This window comes from Homarus americanus, unplaced genomic scaffold (genome assembly GCF_018991925.1).
Source record: "Homarus americanus isolate GMGI-L3 unplaced genomic scaffold, GMGI_Hamer_2.0 scaffold23598, whole genome shotgun sequence".
Classification (NCBI taxonomy): Eukaryota; Metazoa; Arthropoda; class Malacostraca; order Decapoda; family Nephropidae; genus Homarus; species Homarus americanus.
In genome coordinates this window covers 2,281,071-2,306,070 of record NW_024731054.1, presented here as the reverse complement: position 1 = coordinate 2,306,070, position 25,000 = coordinate 2,281,071, and the positions used below count along the sequence as shown (strand labels likewise).

Here is a 25,000-nt window from a genome sequence, read left to right as displayed (position 1 = left end):
GTATAAGAGTGATAATGATTTGAAGTGAGTGTTTGATTCACTCACACTCACTCACTGCCACTCTCACTCACTCACTCACTCACTCACTCACTCACTCACTCACTCACTCACTCACTGCCACTCTCCCACACTTAATTATTCTCATTAACTCTCTCTTTCTCTTACCCACTCCTCTAGCATCCCTCACTCTACTCCTACATTCCATCACTCTCCCTACTCTCCCTCACCCTCCCTACTCTCCCTCACCCTCCCTACTCTCCCTCACTCTCCCTCACCCTCCCTACTCTCCCTCACCCTCCTACTCTCCTCCTCTCCTCACCCTCCCTACTCCCTCACTCTCCCTACTCCCTCACCCTCCCTACTCTCCTCCCACCTCTCCCATAAAGTGGTAGGAAGGCCCCTGAACCAGTGATTCTACACCACGCAGCACAATGCTGCAAGACTCTCTCTCTCTCTCTCTCTCTCTCTCTCTCTCTCTCTCTCTCTCTCTCTCTCTCTCTCCTCTCTCTCTCTCTCTCTCTCTCTCTCCCTCGCCCTCCTCCCTCGCCCTCCCTCCCCTCACTCCCTCCCTCCTTTCACTCTCCCTCTCTCTCTTTCTCCCTCATTTTCGTTTCCTCTCCTCTCTCCCTCGTGTGAGAGCCTGGGAAGGGATGGTTCAGTTCTTGTAATTTGAGGATCAATTTTTCTTGTTGCTGGATGTAGAGATTAGAGTGTGTGTGTGTGTGTGTGTGTGTGTGTGTGTGTGTGTGTGTGTGTGTGTGTGTGTGTGTGTTCATGTACGTCTGTATGTATGTATGTATGTCACTAGTTTCACTCTATACTGAAGACTATTTTCTCAGTACTGTATATAATAGACTGAAGTACTTTCCCCTCTAGAGTACTTTCCCCTCTAAGTAAACGAGGGGAGGCGCCACCAGCTGTTTCTCACTGAGGGGACAAGGAGTAAATCTGAGGCCAACAATATATTCTAATGGGGAAAATAAACACGATGGTGAAATATAGTTTAATGGGAAATAAATTCTTAAAAGGAATAAATTTGAAGGTGGGAAATAGATTAAGTTTTAAGGGGAAATAAATTCTAATGGAAAAAATAAATTCTGGGGATAAAATACATAGTGAGGGAAAGAAGTGAATTCTGATAAGGGTTGAGATTCCCTGAATGTGAGGGGAAGAGGGAGGGGAAGGTGAGAGGGGAGAGTAGTTTCTGGGTACTGGGTGGAGAGAGGGAGAGGTAGGCAGGGGAAGTGAAAGGAGGAGTGAGGGGAGGGGAAAGTGGGGAGGGGGGTGGGAGGGAGAGTGAGAGGCAAAGGAGGGAGGGGAGAGTCAGGGGGAAGTGAGAGAGAGAGAGAGAGACGCCGGGAGTGAGAAAGAACGATGAGAAGAAGAAGAAGGCGGAGGAGGAGGAAGTAGAAAGAGGAAGAAGAGGAGGAAGAGGGAGGAGGATGATTATAGCACAAGAAGAGTCTGCTAAGATGTTTACTTTTCCGGGAAGCTGATGGTAGCGGGTGTGGCCAGAGAGAGAGAGAGAGAGAGAGAGAGAGAGAGATAACATTTTCTTCTTTATAAAACCAGTTAAAATGTTCTCCATATAACATCGTGGTGGTTGTGAACAAAGTGGTACTTGGGTGAGGTAGCGTGAACAAGGGTGAACAAGACAGTGAGGTCGCCGGTGTTCAGCATCAACAACGTCTGGCTGGGTCATGTTACTTCACCTCCATCAACAATGTAAATAACAGTATTATATTCTGGCCACATTAAGACTCAGGCCACTTAGCGGGTCTCCCTACTGTCTTCTAACCCGGATCTAGAGATTAACCTAACCTAACCTAACCTAACCTAGCCTAACCTAGCCTGACCTAGCCTGACCTAACCTAACCTAACCTAATCTAACCTAGCCTGACCCAACCTAACCTAACCTAACCTGACCTAACCTAAACTAACGTCACCAGTTAGTATCATTCTTACGTCAAAAGTTACGAGGAAATTTGGAGTAAGGCCTTTCTGATAATCTTGACTGTGTGTGTGTGTGTGTGTGTGTGTGTGTGTGTGTGTGTGTGTGTGTGTGTGTGTGTGTGTAAGATCTTCACTGGGTAAAGCGAGTCGAAGCACTGACATATAAAGATTATTGTATTTTGTGGCGAGTGTATAAATGTGACATACTGTAGTGTATAAAATTATTGTGTTGTTGTATTGATGTTTAGATGTCTGTGTGTGTGTGTGTGTGTGTGTGTGTGTGTGTGTGTGTGTGTGTGTGTGTGTCAAGTGTTCATTAAGCAGAGAGTACCTACTGCAGACACGCTACCACACCCCTACTACCACAACACTACCACCTCCCTTACCACACCACACACTACCACACCCCTACTCCCACAACACTACCACCTCCCTTACCATACCACACACTACCACACACTACCACACTACCACACACCACACACTACCACAGACCACACACTACCACACACCACCACACTACAATACCCCTACCATTACAACACACTATCACGCGCCTACCATCACACACCACACTACACACCACAACACCACACTACACACCACAACACCATCACCACACCACCACAACACACTACACACCACAACACCACACTACACACCACAATACCATCACCACACCACCACCACAACACACTACACACACACACACCATCACCACACCACCACAACACACCACAACACATTACACACCACAACACCATCACCACACCACCACCACACCACCACAACACACCACAACACCACACTACACTTTATAAATATATCGACACGTTAATAACAGTAGTACTTATATTTTACAATCACAAAAAATATTCATAGTTAACAATAAGTACAAGTCCCGACTGACACCGTGAGAGGCTGCCAACACCTTCCACCGTAGAGCCAACATTGCATGCAAGGTTGGTACAGTTTATGACCAGATGTTCACTGTTTAGTTTTTGTCTCCCTTCTCGGTCATAAACCCAAGTTAAGTGTTTCCCTGTATGGCACTTAATGCGGGGGTAATTATACACTAATAACACTCAAATTTAATAATACGAACACAAAAGAGTGGAGAGAGAGAGAGAGAGGTCGTGGTGGGGGTCGGCCTCATGGGGGCGAGCGTGACACACAACCCTAATAAAACGACATAAACCTCAGACTGTGGCACTGGCTCCCGGCACTGTTTTGTAGCATAGTGGCACCCGGCTTTGTGGCAGCTTGTTTGGTACTTGTCAGTGATGTGTGGTAATGTTAGCGACAACAGTAGTGTGGTTACTACTAAAGGTGGGAGGTGTAATAATAATCGTATGCCACTCAGTACCAACGTTTTGTCAAGACATTTAAAGAAAACGTATTTGAGGGGAAACTACACAAGATCCTTCAAGACGCTGATGCTTCTTACGCTACATGGCCTCTCTTTCCCCCGCGAGAGAGAGAGAGAGAGAGAGAGAGAGAGAGTCTATTAGCCTCTCACTTTACAGTTTCTCTGATTTTTTAAAGAGATTTTGAAACAGTTTAGTTCAAATGTTTGTTCTTAAATCTTTAGTTTCTGAGAGAATTACGTTGAATAAAATATAAGTTGTACAATAATCTGAGGTGAACGTTACGCTATAATTTCCTGGATAGTGTGTTAAATTTAATGTAAGATAATGTTAAGTCTCCCGCTGGTCTCAGGAGAGTAATCCACTGAAGTTCTTGAATCCAAAAAAAAAAATCTCTCACAAATCTAAGGAGAAACTCACGTTAAAATTCCCGGAAGTTATGTTGAGTTTCAGGCAAAATAATTTTATGTGTTCCGCGAGTCTAAGGTCAATTTCTCCCGGAAGCTTTAATAAATTCTTAATCTCCAACATTTTTAAGGCGACTGTCATCTCCGGCAGTTGTTGTAAAATAATCTTTAACTCCCGAGGATTTCTGAGGTAAAATCTTGAGCAATATTTCCCTGAACTTGTGGCCGTATTTCCTGGGGAGGAGCGGGAGGACGGCCACGGCCCTAGCAGGTTGAGGGAGGACGAGTTGTGTATGCGTGATGGGTTGGTCTTCCTGGGAGCCGGCGGTGTTGACGGGCGCGGCCGGCGACGGTGGTGAGGTCTGGCGCCAACTGCCGACGAGGCGCCGTCAGGAAAAACTGGCGGAAAAGAGATTTTGCGGGAGTTGTGTTACTGCGGTGGTGTTGGCGTGGGGCGTGGCGACGGGCAGGCGACCACGCTTCTGCCGGCGTGGTGCTGCTACTGAGGGAGGGCGAGTTATTGATGGCCAGATAGTATAGTGATGGGGAGCTGGAGGCGGGCCGAGGGAGAGTTAGGGACTCTCTGACGCCAGCGGCGGGGAGGTACTGTCGGAAAGTACTCATAGAGAGGTACTGGTAGGAAAGTACTCGATGAAAGGTACTATTGGGGAAGAACTCGTGGGGAGGTACTGTCGAGGACACACTGACAGACAGACACCTCCAGCAGCAGAAACAATCACTGTCCAGCAGAGTTCATTTTTGCTCCTGCCGCCAGACCCAACACAAGGCGGTGAGTGACAAGTATTTCCTGGACTTTTATACCGAATTCCTCTGGGCTTGCATACCGGACTGCCTCACTCGGACGTCGTTATACTGGAAGCGGACTGTTAGACTATTGGACACCAAACGGACAATCACTTCTTCTCTGGACTTGATTATAGGACTTGCCAATATTGGACTTTCAACCACAGTGCTAAAATTCACATACTGAGGAACCGGACTTCAACATCGGACTTGAAAAACCGGATACAGGAATAAATATGGAGATTAAAGGAATAAGAAGAGGATGAATGAATGAGTGGGAGGGGTGTGGGATGGGAGAGAGGGGGGGGAGATGGCGAAGGACGAGGAAGAGGAGAGGAGGTGTTGTTCAGAGCAGAATAATAAGGAAGAGGAGGAGGAGGTGAAGGAACGGAAGGTGAACGATCGGTGTAGCGTCGTCGCCTGGAGCCATCGTAAAGGCGTAATAAACACAAACGGATAGGTGGGGGGAGGTAGATAGAGGGGTGAGGGGCTGTGGTGGGGGGTAGATAGAGATGGGGGTAAGGGGGGGGGGCTGTGGTGGGGGGGTAGAGATGACCAGGTGTGGGGTCGAGTGTGTATAAGGTGTTATGGGTTGGGTGGCGTGAATGAGAGGCTCCGTAGTTAATGGAAAAGATTTTACGGACGTTGATGTTGTTATACGGACGGTTACTGTGTTTCACGGGCCCAGGTTTTTTATCACGGTCTGAGGTTTGTACTTATGTTGTTAATGTGTTACGTAAGGTTGTGTTTTGATCAGGACGTTTGTATTGTTGTAAGGTGTTGGTTATGTTTTGTATAAGGCCAGGGTTGTGTTTTTAAGGCCTTGGTTGTAGTTTTTGAAGGCGGTGATTGTGATAAACCTTGACTGTGTTTTTAGAGTCTTGATTTTGTGTTTCTTCTGAGGCCTTCTTGGTAGTGTTCAGGGTAGACTCGGTTATAATGGTCATCGTGGGAGGGAAGGTGGACCAATCGTTTCCTCGCGACAGGCTGGACCAATATATTACACAACTTCTCACTGTAGTCATCACTATTTCTCCTGCTTCCTAACTACCACAGCCAACACCGCCTCCTCCACAAAATGTCTCACTCAAGCGATTTTGAGAGAGATTTTTGTAAAGTGTGACTGATGACTTGTCGCTGACCATATTTCAACCTTGTCATGTCTCTCCCATCTACCCAATATTTTCTGTATATTATTATTATTTTTTTTTTTTTTGTTTTTTTTACGATTTTTATTAAGGAATTTTAAGATAATATTGTATTCTATCGTAACAGGAAAAGTTAAATTAGATGTTAAATAAGTAGATAATTGTAAAGAAATTTAAGCAAAAATGAATGAACGTGAAGACTCGAATCGATCCATCTTCTCAGTGTTTTTAGAGGTAATAACTAGTGTGTTTTCAAGTACCGATATATATACAGTCATTGTTGTAACTCTCCCCCACAACATTCCTTCCGACCATTTGTGGGTTTAGTCATTGTTTATCATGGGGTGGGAGGGAGGAAGGGGGAGTGTCTATTTATGGAGGGAGTCATTAGGATTTGCTGTTTCATTGAAGGTTCGTTGTTTCGACTCAGGGTTTGATACTGTTTTCGTCACGGGTTATTTTTAGTATGCTTATGGATTCGTTATTGACTGTTGGGTTTGATAGGTTCGTTTCTAAGGTTCAAAATATCCAGATAGGGTCGTCTCAAGGGTTCAAAACTCCCGGTTAAGTCTCCTAGTCTTATCTCAAAGGTTCAACACACACAATAAGGTCTCCTAGGCACGTTCAAAGGTTCAATACACACAGTTCAGTCTCCTAGGCACGCTCAAAGGTTCAACACACACAATAAGGTCTCCTAGGCACGTTCAAAGGTTCAATACACACAGTTCAGTCTCCTAGGCACGCTCGAAGGTTCAACACACACAATAAGGTCTCCTAGGCACGTTCAAAGGTTCAATACACACAGTTCAGTCTCCTAGGCACGCTCAAAGGTTCAATACACACAATAAGGTCTCCTAGGCCCAACGTTTGAAGGTCCTACTCCGGTGTTCAGTAATCAGGAGGTCTGGTCGTGGTCTCACCCCTCACATTTAGGGAGGTGTCGTGGCGGCAGACCATTACCGCCCTTAATGACGGGGTGAGGAAGGTCTGTTTTACCCCTATACGTAGAGGTTCTTGCTTATTGACTCCCTTACCTATGGCGGCCACACCGAGAAATACCACCAGTCAGCTTCACAGGAGGACCAAAAACAAGACCTAACCTAACCTAACCTAACCTAACCTAACCTAACCTAACCTAACCTAACCTAACCTAACCTAACTTAATCAACCCTTCCAGACCCAAAAAATTGACAACTTACAGACCGAAAAAGACCTATTGAATGATGCTATGACTTAAAGAGACCATTTCAGACCAAAAACAAAACGAAATTCAGACACACACATACCCTAGAACCTCACAAACACAAACACACACACACAAAACACACACTACACACAAACACACACTACCCCTCCACAAACACACTACCCTCTCACAAACACACACACTACCCTCCCACAAACACACAAACTCCCAGCACAAACTCAGGCAAACACCAGTGCCTCCCAATAAGCCAGGAACCTCCTTCACAAACAGAGCGCTAGGTGACAGTGACCAGAGGCCAGAGAGTCCCAACACAGGCCATGCATATGAGCGATTTAGTTGCTGGCTAGTGTGATGGGGCTGGCTGATAGTGGTGGAGGATAGCTAGTGAGGGGGCTAGTTGACAGTGGGGTTGGCTGTAGTGGTGAGGCTGGATGGTGGTGGAGGAGTAGTGATGGTAAGCTGGTTATGACAGTGGGGGTTGGCTAGTAGTGGTGGGGGCTGGCTGAGTGGTGGTGGAGGATAGCTAGTGATGGTAGGGCTGGTTAATGACAGTGGGGGTTGGCTAAGTGATGATGGGGGCTGGCTAGTGGTGGTGGAGATAGCTAGTGATGGTAGGGGGCTAGTTAATGACAGTGGAGGTTGGCTAAGTAGTGGTGGGGCTGGCTAGTGGTGGTGGAGGATAGCTAGTGATGGTAGGGGGCTGGTTAATGACAGTGGGGTTTGGCTGTAGTGATGGGGGCTGGCTATTGGTGGTGGAGGATAGCTAGTGATGGTAGAGCTAGATGACAGTGGGGGTTGGCTGCAAGTAGTGGTGGGGGCTGGCTAGTGGTGGTGGAGGATGCTAGTGATGGTAGGGGGCTAATTAATGACAGTGGGGGGTTGGCTAATGGTGGGGGCTGGCTAGTGGTGGTGGAGGATAGCTAGTGATGGTGGGGGCTAGTTAATGACAGTGGGGGTTGGCTACAATGATGATGGGGGCTGGCTAGTGGTGGTGGAGGATAGCTAGTGATGGTAGGGGCTGATTAATGACAGTGGGGTTGGCTAGTAGTGATGGGGGCTGCTAGTGGTGGTGGAGATAGCTAGTGATGGTAGGGGGCTGAGTTAATGACAGTGGGTTGGCTAGTAGTGATGGGCTGGCTAGTGGTGGTGGAGGATAGCTAGTGATGGTAGAGGATAGTTAATGATAGTGGGGTTTGGCTGAAGTGGTGGGGGCTGGCTAGTGGTGGTGGAGGATAGCTAGTGATGGTAGGGGCTGAGTTAATGACAGTGGGGTTTGGCTAGTAGTGAACAGATAGCCGTATAAACCGAACTAAACCCTACCAACACAAGTCTTGAAGCAACTAATCCTCTCTCTCTCTCCTCTCTCTCTCCTCCCCCTCTCTAGTTAAGGTAGGACTGGTGGAGGAAACACACACACACACCACACACACACACACACACACACATTGTAATGGGCAGGCGTTTATGGCAAGTGAGCAGTCTGAGGTGTGTGTGTATCCTTAACCTCCTTGCAGGAAGGAGAGAGAAGAGAATCAGTTAACAGAGTATCGACATGTCTGAAATTTTCCAGCTAGTAATGTATCTGATGTGAACTGTTGTCCGTGGTGAGGCTGGTGGTGGGGCTGATGGTGAGTTGGGGGCGATGGTGGGGTTGAGGTTGATGGTGGGGCTGATGGTGGGGGTTGGGGGCTGATGGTGGGTGGTGAGGGGGCTGATGGTGGGGTTGAGGGCTGATGGTGGGTGGTGGGGGCTGATGGGTGGGGTTGGGGACTGATGGTGGGGGTTGGGGGCTGATGGTGGGTGGTGGGGGCGATGGTGGGGTTAGGGACTGATGGTGGGTGGTGGGGGCTGATGGTGGGTGGTGGGGGCTGATGGTGGGTGGTGGGGGGCTGATGGGTGGGGTTGGGGGCTGATGGTGGGTGGTAGGGGATGGTGGATGGTGCTGGGGGAGGGATCGTGGTTGGGAGAGGGATATAGAGTTGAAGGGTTTTGATGTATATAATTCGACAGACAGACAAACAGACAGACTGACAGACAGACAAAACAGACAGACTGACAGACAGACAAACAGACAGACTGACAGACAGACAAACAGACAGACTGACAGACATACAGACAGACAGGACTCAGTCACCACCATTGATTTTGTTCAGGAAAATTACTATTATTATTATTATTATTATTATTATTGGTGTGTGTGTGTGTGTGTGTGTGTGTGTGTGTGTGTGTGTGTGTGTGTGTGTGTGTGTGTGTGTGTTTGCCTGGTAACACGCTCTTGGTACTAGAGTGAACCTAATGTAATGGTCTGTGTTCCTCTGTGTTTCTCAATTTTTTACCGTTTCTTCTTCCTTCGCCTCCTTATTTTCTCCTGCCCCTTCTTTCTCCGTTTCCTCATTATTTCCTTTTCTTCTCCCTCAGCATTATTCTTTCAAATGGGAAGATAACATAAACCACTTCAGCTGACCAAGAAAACCTAACCTAACCACACGAAGGAGAGAGAGAGAGAGCCACTTATCATTGTTGTAATCTTATCATATAATGTAAATTTGCCACCAGTGTTGTCAACCTTACAACACCATCAAAAGTTATATATTTTCGTGACATCTCCCCCCAAAAAAGTACTTATAGTTTTAGGGCATTGTTATATCGCCCTTAAAAATATTAATAGTTTTGCAGTAACGTATTTCATTATGTAACCTTACGAATATTATTTAACACTGTAGAAAATTTTTGATGACCTAAGTATATAGAGTTTTGCTGTATCTTAAAGTAGACCTAAAAATTACTGAGACTTTTATCTTAACTTCTATATAACCTAAAATTAATAAGACTTCTATATTCCAACCCTTAAAATCGGTCTAAAATAATTCAAACTTTCTCTTTAACCTAAAAATCTGCTTAAATTACAGACATTTTTCCCCCGATTTAATCCGCCCGCCGGAGTACCTGAGACACGGTTAAATATACAGATTTTTAACGCAAATCGGGCGACTGGTTGTGTGGTCACGTTGGTGGTGTATGGGGGGGTGTATGAGGTTGAAAAAGGTGGAGGAGGGATTTGGGGATTGGATGGGTGGGGAGGGAAGGGAGGGAGGGAGGGGTGTGTGAGGGGAGGGGTGGAGGTGTGTGGGGAGGGAGGGGGAGGAGGGAGGGGTGTGGAGGGGAGGGGTGTGAGGGAGGGGAGGTGTGAGGGAGGGGGGGGTGTGGGAGGGAGGGGTGTGGGAGGGCGGGGGGTGTGAGGGAGGGGTGTGTGAGGGAGGGAGGTGTGAGGGCGGGGGGTGTGGGGAGGGGTGTGGGGAGGGGGGGTGGAGGGGAGGGGGTGTGTGAGGAGGAGGTGGGAGGGCGGGGGGAGGGAGGGGTGTGAGGGCGGGGGGTGGGAGGGAGGGGGGTGGGAGGAGGTGAGGGGGAGGGAGGGGTGGAGGGTGGGGATGGAGGGAGGTGTGTGGGAGGGAGGGAGGGAGGGGTGTGGGGGAGGAGGGGTGTGTGTGGGAGGGAGGGGTGGGGAGGGGAGGGGGGAGGGAGGGGGTGTGGGAGGGAGGGGGGGTGGGGGAGGGGAGGGGTGTGGGAGAGGGGGGTGGGAGGGAGGGGTGGGAGGGAGGGGTGTGAGGGAGGGGTGTGGGGAGGGGGGGGGTGGGGAGGGGGAGGGAGGGGTGGGAGGAGGGGAGGGGGTGAGGAGGGGAGGGAGGGAGGGGTGTGTGAGGGGAGGGGGGAGGGGAGGGGTGTGTGGAGGGAGGGGTGTGAAGGAGGGGTGGGAGGAGGGAGGGGTGTGGGAGGGGAGGGGTGGGGAGGGAGGAAAGGGTTGAGGTGTGAGGGAGGGAGGAGGGAGGGGTGTGTGAAGGAGGGGTGGAGGAGGGGGTGAGGAGGGGAGGGGTGTGTGGAGGAGGGGATGAAGGAGGGTGAGTGAGGAGGGTGTGTGAGGGAGGGGTGTGGAGGGGAGGTGTGAAGGAGGGGGTGTGAGGAGGGGTGTGGAGAGGAGGGGGTGTGGGAGGAGGGATGAGTGAGGGGGGGTGGAGGGAGGGGGAGGAGGGTGAAGGAAGGTGTGTGAGTGAGTGAAGGACAGCAGTATACCCGCTACAGCGTCTCGCCAGCATTGATCAAGTCAGCCAGCCAGTACTGTCTGTGCTGTGTTGCTGTTGACAAGTGTATCTGCTGTGTTTGTCTACTGTCCTGCTGTGTCTGACGGCGAGAATGTCTGCTGTGCCACATGTACCGTAGTCTGGGTATCACATGGGAACAATGAAGTGTCTCTGTGCCACCTAGGGACAGTGCCATACCTGGGGCCATTAACTTCTCACTGTTAGTGTAACTTATCAAGTACAGTGCTTCGCCATAGTGCCAACCAGTTCCTCACCCCAGTGCCTCACCCCAGTGCCTCACCCTAGTGCCTCAACCCAGTACCTCACCTCGGTGCCTCACCCCAGTGCCTCACCCCAGTGCCTCACCTCCGTGCTTCACACATTTCTTAGGTAAGTCGTAATGGAATGACTCCTGTCTCAGGTTCAGTCGAACATCGGATTATTGAATTGAAACTGAAGGAAATTTATTGTGTTACTCAGTGACCCGAACCACTGCAACACACGTCCGGAGATGTGATAGTTGACCGAACCCTCAATAATATTAATAACGATAATAATAATAATGATAATAATAAAAATAATAATAATAATAATAATAATAATAATTATAATAATAATAATAATAATTATAATAATAATAATTTAATAATAAGAATAATAATAATTATAATTATAATAATAATAATAATAATAATAATAATAATAATAATGATAATAATAATAATAATAATAATAATAATAATTTAATAATAATAATAATTTAATAATAATAATAATAATAATAATAATAATAATAATAAGAAGAAGAAGAAGAAGAAGAAGAAGAAGAAGAAGACGACACAATTAAGAGCACCACACTAACTCCGTGTTGTGAAGCCAATATGACCACACTAACTCCGTGTTGTGAAGCCAATATGACCACACTAACTCTCTCTTATGAAGCAGTTGAGGTGAGATCCGAACCTCTTGTGGGTCTGGGCTCACTGCCTCTTATGATGATGGCTGTTTTAACTTAATATACCATTAAGTTAACTTGAGGTTCAGAGCTGCCTTATAAACGGTTAATGGGACCTTTGGGGTGAAGAGAGAGAGAGAGAGAGAGGTTCGCCCGCTAGTCTTTGGTCTCTGGGTGTGTTTTCTGCCTTGTGGATGTGTGTGAGAGAGAGGGAGAGAGAGAGATCATCTACTAAAAGGGTTTCAATCCTCTTGTCTAAACCTTCAATTTTATCAAGATATTTATTAAACTTATCTCCTTCCTGGTGATCCATTTCTACGCACGATCAATTGCGCTAAGCTTTCCGGGAACTGTGTGAAACAAAGGAGGAGGAAGAGGAGGTGGAGGGACTTAAAGAGAGAAGAAGTAGCCGGAGAAAGGAAATAAGAAGAGAGTGAAAAATGAGAGAGGGAAGAAAGGAGAGAAAAGGGGGAGGAGAAGGGAGAGGGAAGGAATGACGGAGGGGAAGGAAGGAAGGAAAGAGGTGGACGGAAGATGGGAAGGAGAGGAGGGATGGAGAAGGAGAACGAAGAAAGGTGAGAAGGATGGAGAGAGGAGAAGGAAGGGAATGGGAGAAGGAAGGTTGGGGGAAGAGGAAGAAGCAAGATGAGAGGAAGGATGGAGAAAGGAGAGGGGGAGGGAGGAGGAGGAGGAGGAGGTATCATGTCTCAAATTTTCAAGCTTCGCCGAAAGTCATCAAAGTGTAAGTTATTATCCCGATAGGGTGGCCAGTGTCCCGAGGGGGGTGTGGCCAGTGTCCTGAGGGTGTGTGGCCAGTGTCCCGAGGGGGTGGCCAGTGTCCCGAGGGGGTGGGCCAGGTGTTCCCTGGGTGGGCCAGTGTCCCCGAGGGGTGGGCCAGTGTTCCGGAGGGGTGGCCTGCGTCCCGAGGGGTGGGCTGCGTCCCAGGTGTGTGGCCAGCGGTTCCGGGGTGCTGCGTCCCGGGAGGTGGGCAGGCCAGTGTGTCTCCTGAGGGTAAAAATAAAAGTCCCGAGGGGTGGCCAGGTCCCGTGAGGGGTGGGCCAGTGTTCCGGGGTGGCCAGTGTCCCGAGTGGGTGGCCAGTGTCCCGAGGTGGCCTGAGGGGTGGCCAGTCCCGAGGATGTGGCCAGTGTCCCGAGGGGGGTGCAAAGTGTCCCGAGGGGTGGCCAGTGTCAGGGTGGCCAGTGTCCCGAGGGGGTGGCCAGTGTTCCGAGGGGGTGGTCAGTGTCCCGAGGGGGTGTGGCCAGTGTCCTGAGGGTGTGTGGCCAGTGTCCCGAGGGGGTGGCCAGTGTCCTGAGGGTGTGGCCAATGTCCCGTGGGTGTGGTCAGTGTCCCAAGGGTGTGGCCAGTGTCCCGAGGGTGTGATGTGGTGGAAGTGTGGTGTGGACCTCTGATATAGTGTGTAGTGTAATGTATCGACTGTGTGTCTGTGTATTGACAGGGTGTACGTGTATAGTGTACCATATGTGTTGTGGTGTGTTGCATGTATTGTGTTGCAGTGTGTGTTGTGTGTCAAGTAGTGTTATTTTGGTGTTGTGTTGGTGAGAGAACAAAAGTGTCAAATAATTGTTCAAAAAACTAACAAATTGGAGCGGGTGTTCCAATCTGGACATCGCTTCGAACTAAATGAACGACGTTTCAAATCGGTTTCATAATGTTTCGAGCGATGTAGTCAACATTTCAAGCGAATCACCACAACATTTCGAACCAGCATGAACCATGACGAGATTTTTAATAGCAGTGGCAACAACATTTCAATCTGGACATCACTTCGAGCCGAGTGAACGATGTTTCTAGTCAGCTTCATAAAGTTTCGGGCGAAATTGTCAACAGTTCAAGCGATTTAACACAACTTTTCGAACCTCCTTCAGTAATTATGAAGTTGTTGATGGTTCGAAACTTTGCTTATTGCTGTCAAAACACATCCAAACTCTCGTACGTGAGTTGTATGCCTGCAGGAGTTCACTGTCTCAAAGTCTCAAAGGTTCGTTCATTAAGGTTCTCTCTGGTACTGACAACGTATCTAGCTTGGGTACAGCCTCAGTGCAATTTTAACGTCATTTTAACCACCAACTCTTTGTCGCAGTTTAAGTGAGTCAATTACGTTTTAACATTTCAAGATTAGGAGAAATTTTAACTTGCGAACCTTTGAAAATCGATCTATTGTGTTAAGGCAGTTATATACGGCCTCACATATGCAGTTAGTGAGGACATTTAACTTACAACCTTCTATGAATCGATCTTCTTGTCGTAAGTTAAGTGAAGCAGTTAGATACGTTCCCAAATTTCAAGATAAGGCGGAAAATTTATCGTAGAAACCTTTAAGAATGGTCGAGATATTTGTTACTGTTTTATCTAACGACATCCAGTGAAATGGTGTCAGGTTGTCAGCCACGGTGTTGTCAGAGGGTGTAGGAGGGTGGGTGAGTGTTTTTTTAAGTGTTCCGGGAGTTCATTTAGTGTGGGTGTAGCGACGTCCGTATAAAGAGGGTGTAATGGACGTGGGTGTGGGAGGAGGTGTGGGGGAGGGTGTAGGAGGAGGGTGTACCAAAATGTTAACCTGTGAGTGTAAACAAAGAATGAGAAGGAAAACAAGACCTGCGTGGAGTCTCTTCAGTACACAGTCAACGAGAGAGTAAGGACAGTATATTAGGGTGTGAGGAAGGTGTAGCTAGGGTGTAGATGCTGGGTTGGGGAGGCCTGGGAAGTGTTGCCAAGTCAGAGGGTGTGAGGAGGCCTGGGAAGTGTTGCCAAGTCAGAGGGTGTGAGGCACTTTAATCAATACTCCAAAACGGGAGATGAAATACTGGACGATTGGCGTCGACGGTCTGGCCCTCGTGGTATGTTGGAGGCCTAGGTGGTGGAGGGGGAGGTGTTGGAGGCCTAGTGTGGTGGGTGGGGGTGTTTGAGGCCTGGGGGGTGTTGGAGGCCTAGGTGGTGGAGGAGGTGTAGGATATTGTTGTAAGCCTATGTGTTGGAAGAGGTGTTCGGTATTGTCAGACCCCAATAGTGTTGGAGGAATACCTGGCAGTGTGTTGGAGGAAGTATTGAGTGTTGGGAGAAAACCAAGTTGATTTACCATTTAATAACATCAGGCGCACAGTACACCCACACGTTGACAGCTGTGTTGTGTGTGTGTGTGTGTGTGTGTGTGGTGTGTGTGTGTGTGTGTGTGTGTGTGTGTGTGTTTTAGGATGACGTCAAACATGTTGTAAACAGGTGTTGGTGTTGTCAAATAACATGTGGGGGGAGGGAAGGTGGGGGAGGTAATGAAGAGTGGGGAAGAAGTGTGGTGAGGTGGAGATAAAGAAAGAGGGGAGGGGATGTGAAGGGTGAGGGGTGAAGGTGAAGGGAGAGAGAGAGAGAGAGAGAGGAGAGAGAGAGAGAGTGTGGTGAGGTGTAACATATATTGACTCGCTACCTGTAGAACCATCTTGTTGGTGAGGGTAGCAGAAAGTGTTGAGTGTTGGTGAGGGTGTTGGTGAAAGGAGAGAAGGGTAAAGAGGAGGATGGAGGAAGGGGAAAGAGGAGGCATTGTAGGGGAGATGGGAAGGATGGAGAGAGAGAGAGAGAGAGAGAGAGAGAGAGAGAGAGAGAAAGAGGAGGAGGGAGAGAAAGGAGGAAGAGAGAGAGGGCAAAGGAGGGAGAGTAGGGATTTTAAAGGTGAGGAAATGAGAAAGGGATGAGGAAGGGGTAGATGAGGGAGGGGAAGAGGAGAGATAGTGAGTGTTGGGGGAGGGATTTATAGTCGGGAAACATTACTGGGTGTTGGAATTTGTTGTGGCAGAGTGGTGAGAGAGAGAGAGAGAGAGTACTCTCTCTCTCTCTGTACATCCCTCCCACTTTCCAAGACGTAACCCTCCCCTTCCTCCCTCCCCCCCCCCCTCCCCCCCCCTCCCTCCCTCCCTCCCCCCTTGTAGTCAACGAGCCGTGACAGAGGTGGGAGGGAAGGACAGGGAGGGACTAAGCAGAGTCTGGCCCTACACTTAGTCACGCCTCACACTGTCCATCCAGCGAACGTTTGTGGCGGAGCTGACACAAACGTTTGTTCCGCTCGTGGTGAAGTGTGTGTGTGTGTGTGTGTGTGTGTGTGTGTGTGTGTGTGTGTGTGTGTGTGTGTGTTGTCGAGAATAAAAGGAAGGCATGAATTAGGGTGTTGCCTGAGGGTGTTACAGGGTGGTGTGTCCTTAAGGGTGTTGATCAGGGTGTTACTTGAGGGTGTAGCCTGAGGGTGTAGCCTGAGGGTGTAGCCTGAAGGTGTACCGGAAAAACAATGTATATTTACCCTGTTTCTCTACGTCCATCATCATAACAAAGTGAGGAATTATGGAAAGGAGATGGAAGGGAAGAAGACAAGATAATTGAAGAGGGAAGAGAGGCAGGACGTGATTACAGGTGGAAGAGGAGGAAAAATGGGAGAGTGAGGGAGAGGTGAAGGGAGAGTAATGAAGGTAGTCTCTTGAGGTGAGTGTGGACAAGGGAAGGTATGATAAACCAAGAGGGAAGGAATAGGTGATAATGTGGTGAGAGAGAGAGAGAGAGAGAGAGAGAGAGAGAGAGAGAGACACTCGCCCAGGACAAAGGCTTCCCACAGTGCCACGGTGCCATAGAGAGACAGGTGGTGCCACAGGTAGGGGTGCCAATCAACACCTTCATTTCCGGCACCCACGAGACTGGTAGCGGGGGAGGGGGGGAGGGGGCAAATAGGGGTCGTGGTTGTTGTGGAAATTGGGTATTGGTTGTGGGAAAATTGGTTATGGTTGTGGTGAAATAGGATAGGAAATTGGATATTCTGTATGGGGAAATATTGGAAGGAAATAGGGTCTTTGTCGGAAAAATAGGGAGGAGGTAATTGGGTTTTCACTGAGAAATAGGGTATTAATTGGGTATCGTGTATTAGGGAACTGGATCCTCTGTGTGGGGAATTAAATTGGGGGAAACGGGAGGAAATGGGCATTTTTTACATGGAAAATAAGGTTTGCGTGTGTATGTGTGAGACTGAGTGTAGTGCTGTATATTTTTGAGTGTGTATGTGTGTGAGTGTAGTGGTGTCTGTGTGTGTGTGTATGATAGTGAGTGTAGTAGTCAAGAGGAAGGGGTGTAAACTCAACAGTGTATCGCCCAGGGTGTAGAAGAGCCACCACTGGTCATAATAGTACACAGAAACACGACCAAAACGACACCCAAAGTGTATAATACACCTCGTTAACACCCAGATTGCAGTGTGTATCTCCACCCAGGGGGAAAGAGGGACGTATCACACACACTCACCACAAATAAGATGAAAAATCACCCTTGTGTATAAATGACAGAGAGGATAAGTGTATCTAGATGTGGTTTGTAGGTCTTTGTTGCTACACCCTCGAGATACAAAACAAAAAACGGCAGCAATCTTCATTTCCTGTGTTAGTGACCAGGTGGGACCACAGCTAACTAACGCTACCTTACCTGGCTGGTCTGGTCTGGGTTCTGAGCTTTACCTGTTGGGTCTTACCTGTTCGCTGCTGATGTCCACCTGTAAGAACAACACAACTTTTTGAGAACCATTGTAAGATGCTTTTATTGGGGGGGGGGGGTCTTTTTGTCTTTTGGAAGGTCTTTTATTTCATGGGTCCTTTTGGGGGGAGTCTTTTCAGGGGGTCTTTTTGGAGGAATCTTTTATTTGGACCTTTTTTGTGAAGTCTTTTATTTGGAGGTCTTCTTGAGGGAGCCTTTTTTGATGGGGTCTTAACTTGAGTATTAGAGACTCTTGGTTAGTTATGGTATAGAGTCTTAGTGCAATTTTACGCCATTTTTCTTTTGTTTGGTTATTTTAGCTTATTATTATTACAGCTTTTATCACTCTCTCCCATCACTCACCCACACCCCCATCACTCTCACTCACGCTTCCCCATCACTCTCACTCACTTTCCTATCACTTTCACTGTCTCTCATCACTCTCCCATCACTCTCACTTACCCTCCCATCCCTCACACTCACTACAGCCATTCACATTATCCTATTAAGTTCGTCGCTGCCCAGGGAGGTGTGTGTGTGTGTGTATGTGTGTGTGTGTGTGACCTAACCACCACTTCACTCTCCAGTTGACCTCTGACCCCTCGTTACAGGTCAGGTCGCGGCCGGAAGAGTGAGAGAAGCCCCCCACCAGGCGATGTCCCGTCCCTCGACACCCCCGACCGCAAGTCCGCCTCCCCCAGGTCAGTACCAGGTCATCCAGGTCAGTTCCAGGTTATCCAGGTCAGTTCCAGGTTATCCAGGTCAGTACCAGGTCATCCAGGTCAGTTCCAGGTTATCCAGGTCAGTAACAGGTCATTAAGGTCAGTACCAGGTCATTAAAGTCAGTGCCAGGTCAGTGTCAGTTCACCCAGGTTGTTATGGCTTTAATTTTCCAGACTTTAAAACTGCAAGAAAAGTTAGTTTATGTATGAGAGAGAGAGAGAGAGAGAGAGAGAGAGAGTAGTTCCAGCACTCGGATATGGAAACCATTTTTCTTTGCGTTTTATCTTGACGCGTCCCTTCCCGCCTGTCTCTGCCCCCTAGGCCTCTACCCCATACTGAGAGAGAGAGAGAGAGAGAGAGAGAGGCTGCGTGGAGTAAGGGAGACAGACAGACAAACGAAACATCAATGCCTTCTAAAGATATAAACATCCTCTCCACCCGTGTGTATTCGTGCGTATGAATGAATATATGTATGTATGTACGTATACGTGTATGTATGTGTGTGTGTACGGACCCACTCACTCACGTTTCTCATCATATATACTGTAGATCCAGCAGATAGAGAGGATACGAACCCACGTTGCATCTATATTGAATGAGTCGTGTCCCTCTCCCACCGCCGTTACTGTGTGATATTGACAAGGCCAGAGTCTCTTGAGGTGTGTGTGTGTGTGTGTGTGTGTGTGTGTGTGTGTGTGTGTGTGTGTGTGTGTGTGTGTGTGTATGTGTGTGTGTGTGTGTGTGTGTGTGGAGGAGGAATCGTAGTAAACTATATTAAACTAATGAATGAAAGCTTACCTGTAATCGACTATTAACCTGAGATAAAGAATTAATATACTCCACCAAGGAATAACATCAACTCAATGTTATTTTCTTAAAAATAAAGTAAATTCCAACTTAAATAATATATATCCTTCTGTTATGGGTATACACTATATATGCGTCAACAGGTGTGGTCTCCCCATTATAATCCCGGCACCACAGGATGTATTTATACCTGTGTAGAGTGATGTTAATTAAGTCACCTGGTAATGTTGTGACAGATCCGCTTACCTGTTGTACCTGTAGGCGGAAGTGACGTCATGGCTATTTGTTTACATTGTATAGGCCATGAAAGGTAACGTAACGTACTGTTTATACCAGGACGCGTAGCGACACACCTGTCTCATAATACAGGTGTTTGTCGGGGGTGTCTGGTCACACAAGCTGCCCATCTAAATCTATCTAACCTAGCTTAACCTCACCTCACCTCACCTCACCTCACCTCACTGAAGTACGGCTATCTCTCCCACCACCGGAAGTGAATGGTGATATTTTAACACTTGTGTCTGTAAAGGAATAAGAACTCGAGAGAAAGAGAGACATTACGAGAGACAGAGAGACATTTCTAGACTTACTCGAGCTCAAAACTGTCTCGTCCACAGGAGAGAGAGATCGTGATGCTTACTATACGAGACCCGACAAAGGCCTCTGTTCTTAAAGTGTCTGACGGCCAATATTACTCGTAACTTAAGGTAGAATAATGTAACGGACTGGTTGACTTACGATAAAACACTGAAATAAGTCTGAGTGTTAAGTGGACGTATCTAGTTAATGTAGTCTCAGTGTTAAGTGGACGTATCTAGTTAATGTAGTCTCAGTGTTAAGTGGACGTATCTAGTTAATGTAGTCTCAGTGTTAAGTGGACGTATCTAGTTAATGTAGTCTCAGTGTTAAGTGGACGTATCTAGTTAATGTAGTCTCAGTGTTAAGTGGACGTATCTAGTTAATGTAGTCTCAGTGTTAAGTGGACGTATCTAGTTAATGTAGTCTCAGTGTTAAGTGGACGTATCTAGTTAATGTAGTCTCAGTGTTAAGTGGACGTATCTAGTTAATGTAGTCTCAGTGTTAAGTGGACGTATCTAGTTAATGTAGTCTCAGTGTTAAGTGGACGTATCTAGTTAATGTAGTCTCAGTGTTAAGTGGACGTATCTAGTTAATGTAGTCTCAGTGTTAAGTGGACGTATCTAGTTAATGTAGTATCAGTGTTAAGTGGACGTATCTAGTTAATGTAGTCTCAGTGTTAAGTGGTCGTATCTAGTTAATGTAGTCTCAGTGTTAAGTGGACGTATCTAGTTAATGTAGTCTCAGTGTTAAGTGGACGTATCTAGTTAATGTAGTCTCAGTGTTAAGTGGTCGTATCTAGTTAATGTAGTCTCAGTGTTAAGTGGACGTATCTAGTTAATGTAGTCTCAGTGTTAAGTGGACGTATCTAGTTAATGTAGTCTCAGTGTTAAGTGGTCGTATCTAGTTAATGTAGTCTCAGTGTTAAGTGGACGTATCTAGTTAATGTAGTCTCAGTGTTAAGTGGTCGTATCTAGTTAATGTAGTCTCAGTGTTAATTTTGAAGTACATTTTGCGTTTTATCTTAAGTTAATCAGTTAGGTACGTCATTTTACATTAACTTACGAGAAATGTTAAGCGTACAAAAAAACACAAACAGAGAAAGTTAGTAATGCACTGCACTTGTCGAGGCTCCATTGTTTTTTGAACCGTTTTTCCCTTTGTTTACCAAAATTCTTCTGCGGTCGTAAACTCTTGACACGACCGCCGGAGCCCATGACCTTGCCCGCCTCACCCCGGTTTAGTCATCACCAGACAGACTTTCAGTATATTTTCGCCTACACTGAGGTTCATTCTGCCCTCATTTGACGCGCTCTCACTATCATGACTTTTAAACATTCATTCATTGAACTATTTAGTGTATTTGTGGCTTAAATGTTCGTACTTTGCCGATTATGTTATTGTACTCAAGTGATTATAGTATTGTACTCTAAAGGATTGTTTATCGTACTCAAAGGATTGTTATTATACATTGTTGGATTAATTATTGTAATCGTACTGAATTGACGATAAAAGTTCGTACACACACACACACGATGATGCTCTAACCTGTGGCGGACGTTAAGGTACACAGACCATACGTGAGTCGAATGGTAACAGTTTTATGGATGATAAACCCGTAGAAATGTGAGAGATGAAGCTGAGGTAGGCAGGAGCTCCCCATCTCTCACAAACTGGGCGGCGGATGACTGCAGGTAACTGTGCTGGATATGGCTATTGCCGCTACGCCACGCTGTTTTTTCCCAGGTGTGTCAACGCCAACACGCACACACACACACACACACACACACACACACACACACACACACACCTAGATTTAATTGAACTAAACGAGTAATAAAAATACTAAATTAGACTAAAGTTAGATTTGTTTAATTAAAATGACCGAAGTAACTATTTTTCCCACACCATGGACCATTAGCGTGACTTACCCACCGGCTTGTCTTTGTTCGTCTTGGAGGAAAAATTTTTGTCCGCCGACCCGAATAGCCTGTAAGTGAAGTGTTCCGGCCTAAATGTGTTTGAGTATGTCTGTTATTATCTCCGTCTGGCTGTGTGTGTGTGTGTGTGTGTGTGTGTGTGTGTGTGTGTGTGTGTGTGTGTGTGTGTCAGTCATATATTACATATATTGGTGTTGTGTAATTACAGAAGAGAGAGTGCTAACAGTGGTACCATATAGCAAGGGACTAACAGCTAACATAACCTACACACTCAGTTATGTTATATATTTACCACAATATTGCATCAGTCAGGTGACCTCTTAATAAACTTCACAGTAAGTCAGAACATGGTAACGTTAGTGTGTATCCTTGAGGAAATATTTCAGGGGGGGATTAAAAGCTCACGGACACAGTGTAATTGACCTTTTGAATATTCTAAAGGTGTTGTTTTATTGTAAGGATCATTAATGGCAGGTGAGGTAAAGGTATATTGTTGCCAGGTAAGATGTGTTACCTCTGGTGTTGACGCAGCATCACCTGTTAGAGGACAAACTAACATACTGAACCTCTGTCTCTGTACTGTACCGGACGGCCGTGTGGGGCAGCGTGGATACAACACACTGTATTGTTCCGCTACACAAGGAAGCAGTGTTACCAGTACTGTACTCCAACCTTTCACTTTCCAAGGCATAAAGTTAGGTACCATTCACACCTGGGTGAACTAGGGGTGTCCTGGACGTTTAGGACAGGAGACGAACACCACCCACTTGGCGTTTAGTGCAGTGTTACACCTCCGCCAGGGTGACGACACACACACCACTAAAGAGTAGTCCCCAGCCTATTTCACCTAGTGATAAAATACCCTAATGCTTCCTACAGGGATTAGGTTAGGTTAGGTTATGTTAGGTAAAGGTAGGTTAGTTTACATTAGGTTAGGGTAGGTTAGGTTAGGTTATGTTAGGTAAAGGTAGGTTAGTTTACATTAGGTTAGGGTAGGTTATATTACATTAAGATAGCATTAGGGCGGCTAGTCTTAAGGCGAAATAAGCTGGGGTGGCCAATTTTCATGTGAACCGAATATACAGGTGACAGGTCCTTTAAATTCGCCGAGGTAAAAGGTTCTCAGTAACTGAGTCAGCGAGTAATGAGTGTGCCGGCGGGTCTTTACTCAGCAGTTACTCACTGATGTAGTGCAGTCGGCAGCATTTCCACCTGGTACAGTGGCTGGCACATCTTGTGAGATGTGGTAACTGTGTGTTTGTTTACATTGTGTTAAAACTCCTGGAATGGCCCTAAGGAACCTCTCAATAGCAGCTAGATTAAGGTTCCACAGAGGTGCCACATCTCTCAAGACACACCAGCCACTGTACCACTTCCACCTCCTACTGACTTATTACCGCCACAGAACTAGAATAATCCCTAACAGCAGGAAAATCGTCGTAAAATTACCAGGATTTACCACAAGTTCCTCCTCGCCTCCATGTAGTACAGTAGTGACCTCAGCCCTCCAGGAACACAGTGCTTTACGGGGCAGTGAATGTAGGAAAAGTTTTAAGCAATTCCTGTTGACTCGTACCTTGGAAAGTCAACGCGTCTGCCAAGTTTGTTTACGAGTTCTGCTTCATAAACCAATTTTGATTTCTTTGTTACCCTGGTAAAGGAACAGAAAATACTGCAATAGATGCTGTCAAAACGAAATGTGTTTATCGTATACCTGTGACATTGTGTGATACAGGTGCAATTAGTATCACCTATTGACACAGTTTCTCTTCCGACCAATCCCTGGAAGCTTACAGGTAAAGTCTTAACACACCTAACCTAACCCCACAGGTAGCGCTAAGGTATTCAATCATCAGGTAAAATAAGCTGATGGGGCTTAATATTCATGAGATTCGTTTAACTTCTCATTTTTGTCTTGTATACAATTTTTATGATCTTAAACGCTATACCGAAATATAACTTAGTTTGCAGTGTACTATATCCGTGCCGCCCCTCACCGGCTCTACGCTCTGGGTTACATTGTTTACGCCGTGTATGCAAAATTTATTACGTCTGTTTACATTAATAATACTAATTTGAATAGAAAACAATTGTGTGTTTTTAGGGGGTTCATGTCCGTGTTTTATGAATAATGCTTGGGACACACACACACACACACACACACACACACACACACACACAGAAAGAGCGAGAGTAGGGGACAAACACACCTGAATATTCATATTAAAAGTCGTGGATTTGGTTAGGTTAGTTTAATTTAGTTTGGGGATAGTTTAAGTTAGGGTTAATTTTAAGTCGGTTAGGTTAGGTTAGCTTACCTTAGGTTAGGTTAAGTTCAGTTAAGTATAGTTAGTTTAGGTTAGGTTAATTTCAGCTCGGTCAATTTTGGTTTAGTTAGTTCAGATTAGGTTACCTTCGGTTAGGTTATCGGGTTAGGTTAGGTTAGCACCACTTGGGTTAGCTTAGGTTTAGTTAGGTTAGGTCAGGTCAGGTTAGGTTAGGCGCGGAGGTATCAACTCACGTCAGTCATCCAACACACATGTGCATTTTGAAGACTCCGTCATCATTAGAATATAAAAGGCTTCTCAAAATTCATATATGTAGATAACTAACATGTGGCCGCCATAGCCCGCCTGACGCTGACACACCATCATTAAGTATACACTGAAAACCCAGCCAAGATTTGTCATTTTTTACGATTTTCATTAAATATTTTCTTGTCTTTGTGTTCAGCCGTGAGTGACCCCAACACAGTTTGCTGAGATTAAATAAACTTTTCTAGGTGTTATAAAAGTAATGTATTATATATATTTAAGTAACGTGGTGTTTATATAACTTACATTGGTTTAATTTATTTACTGTATCAAAATTTTTATTATTTTAGTGAAATATATGACCGTTATCGATTAAAACACAAAAACAGTATAGCTTAGTAATCGCCTAATAATATTAACAAGTCATATAACAAAACGTATTGAACATTGAGTATATATTTATATATGATATATTACGGTGTCTATGATTATGATAAAATTTACTTCAAAATACTGCACAGGCTCGAGTATTTATAGTGAAGCAGTGTGTACGGTACGATGCTCTAGTGTAGCCGGAATTAAATATACAACAGCTTCAAGGGTTATGGCAACACCTAGAGCAGTCCTGCCAGATGTGGCTAGTAACGCGATGCTCTCTCTCTCTCTCTCTCTCTCTCTCTCTCTCTCTCTCTCTCTCTCTCTCTCTCTCTCAAGCAGTTGTAGCAAGTCACTATTAAATAAAATCGTATCAATATTCATCGGGCGATCAGTCTGGTAATCGAAGTTTGGAGATTTTATCCTGGCGATCAGAGTGTAGCTATTACAGTGGCGATCAGAGTGTAACTACAGTATCATAGTGGCGATCAAAGTGTAGCTATTACAGTGGCGATCTACCTCAGAAATCATAGGCAATTTAGTCGTCGCCAGCCAGGGGGTCGAGGGGGGGGGGGACTACACGTAAGAACCTGGACCTTACCTGGCCAGGGGTAAA

The 25,000-nt window shown here is 46.3% G+C and overlaps 1 protein-coding gene across 8 annotated transcripts in view; it reads left to right on the top strand.

The window, feature by feature from the left end:
* Positions 1–25,000, top strand: part of LOC121867499 (serine-rich adhesin for platelets-like) — a 132,594-nt gene that overhangs the window by 76,436 nt on the left and 31,158 nt on the right. For all 8 annotated transcript variants that reach the window (XR_006089165.1, XR_006089164.1, XM_042367463.1 and 5 more), the window contains exon 2: positions 18,041–18,130. Coding sequence is in view for 6 of the 8 variants with exons in the window: in XM_042367461.1 (XP_042223395.1) it covers positions 18,041–18,130 (90 nt within the window). In the remaining 2 variants the exon portion in view is untranslated. The remainder of the gene's footprint in view (positions 1–18,040; positions 18,131–25,000) is intronic.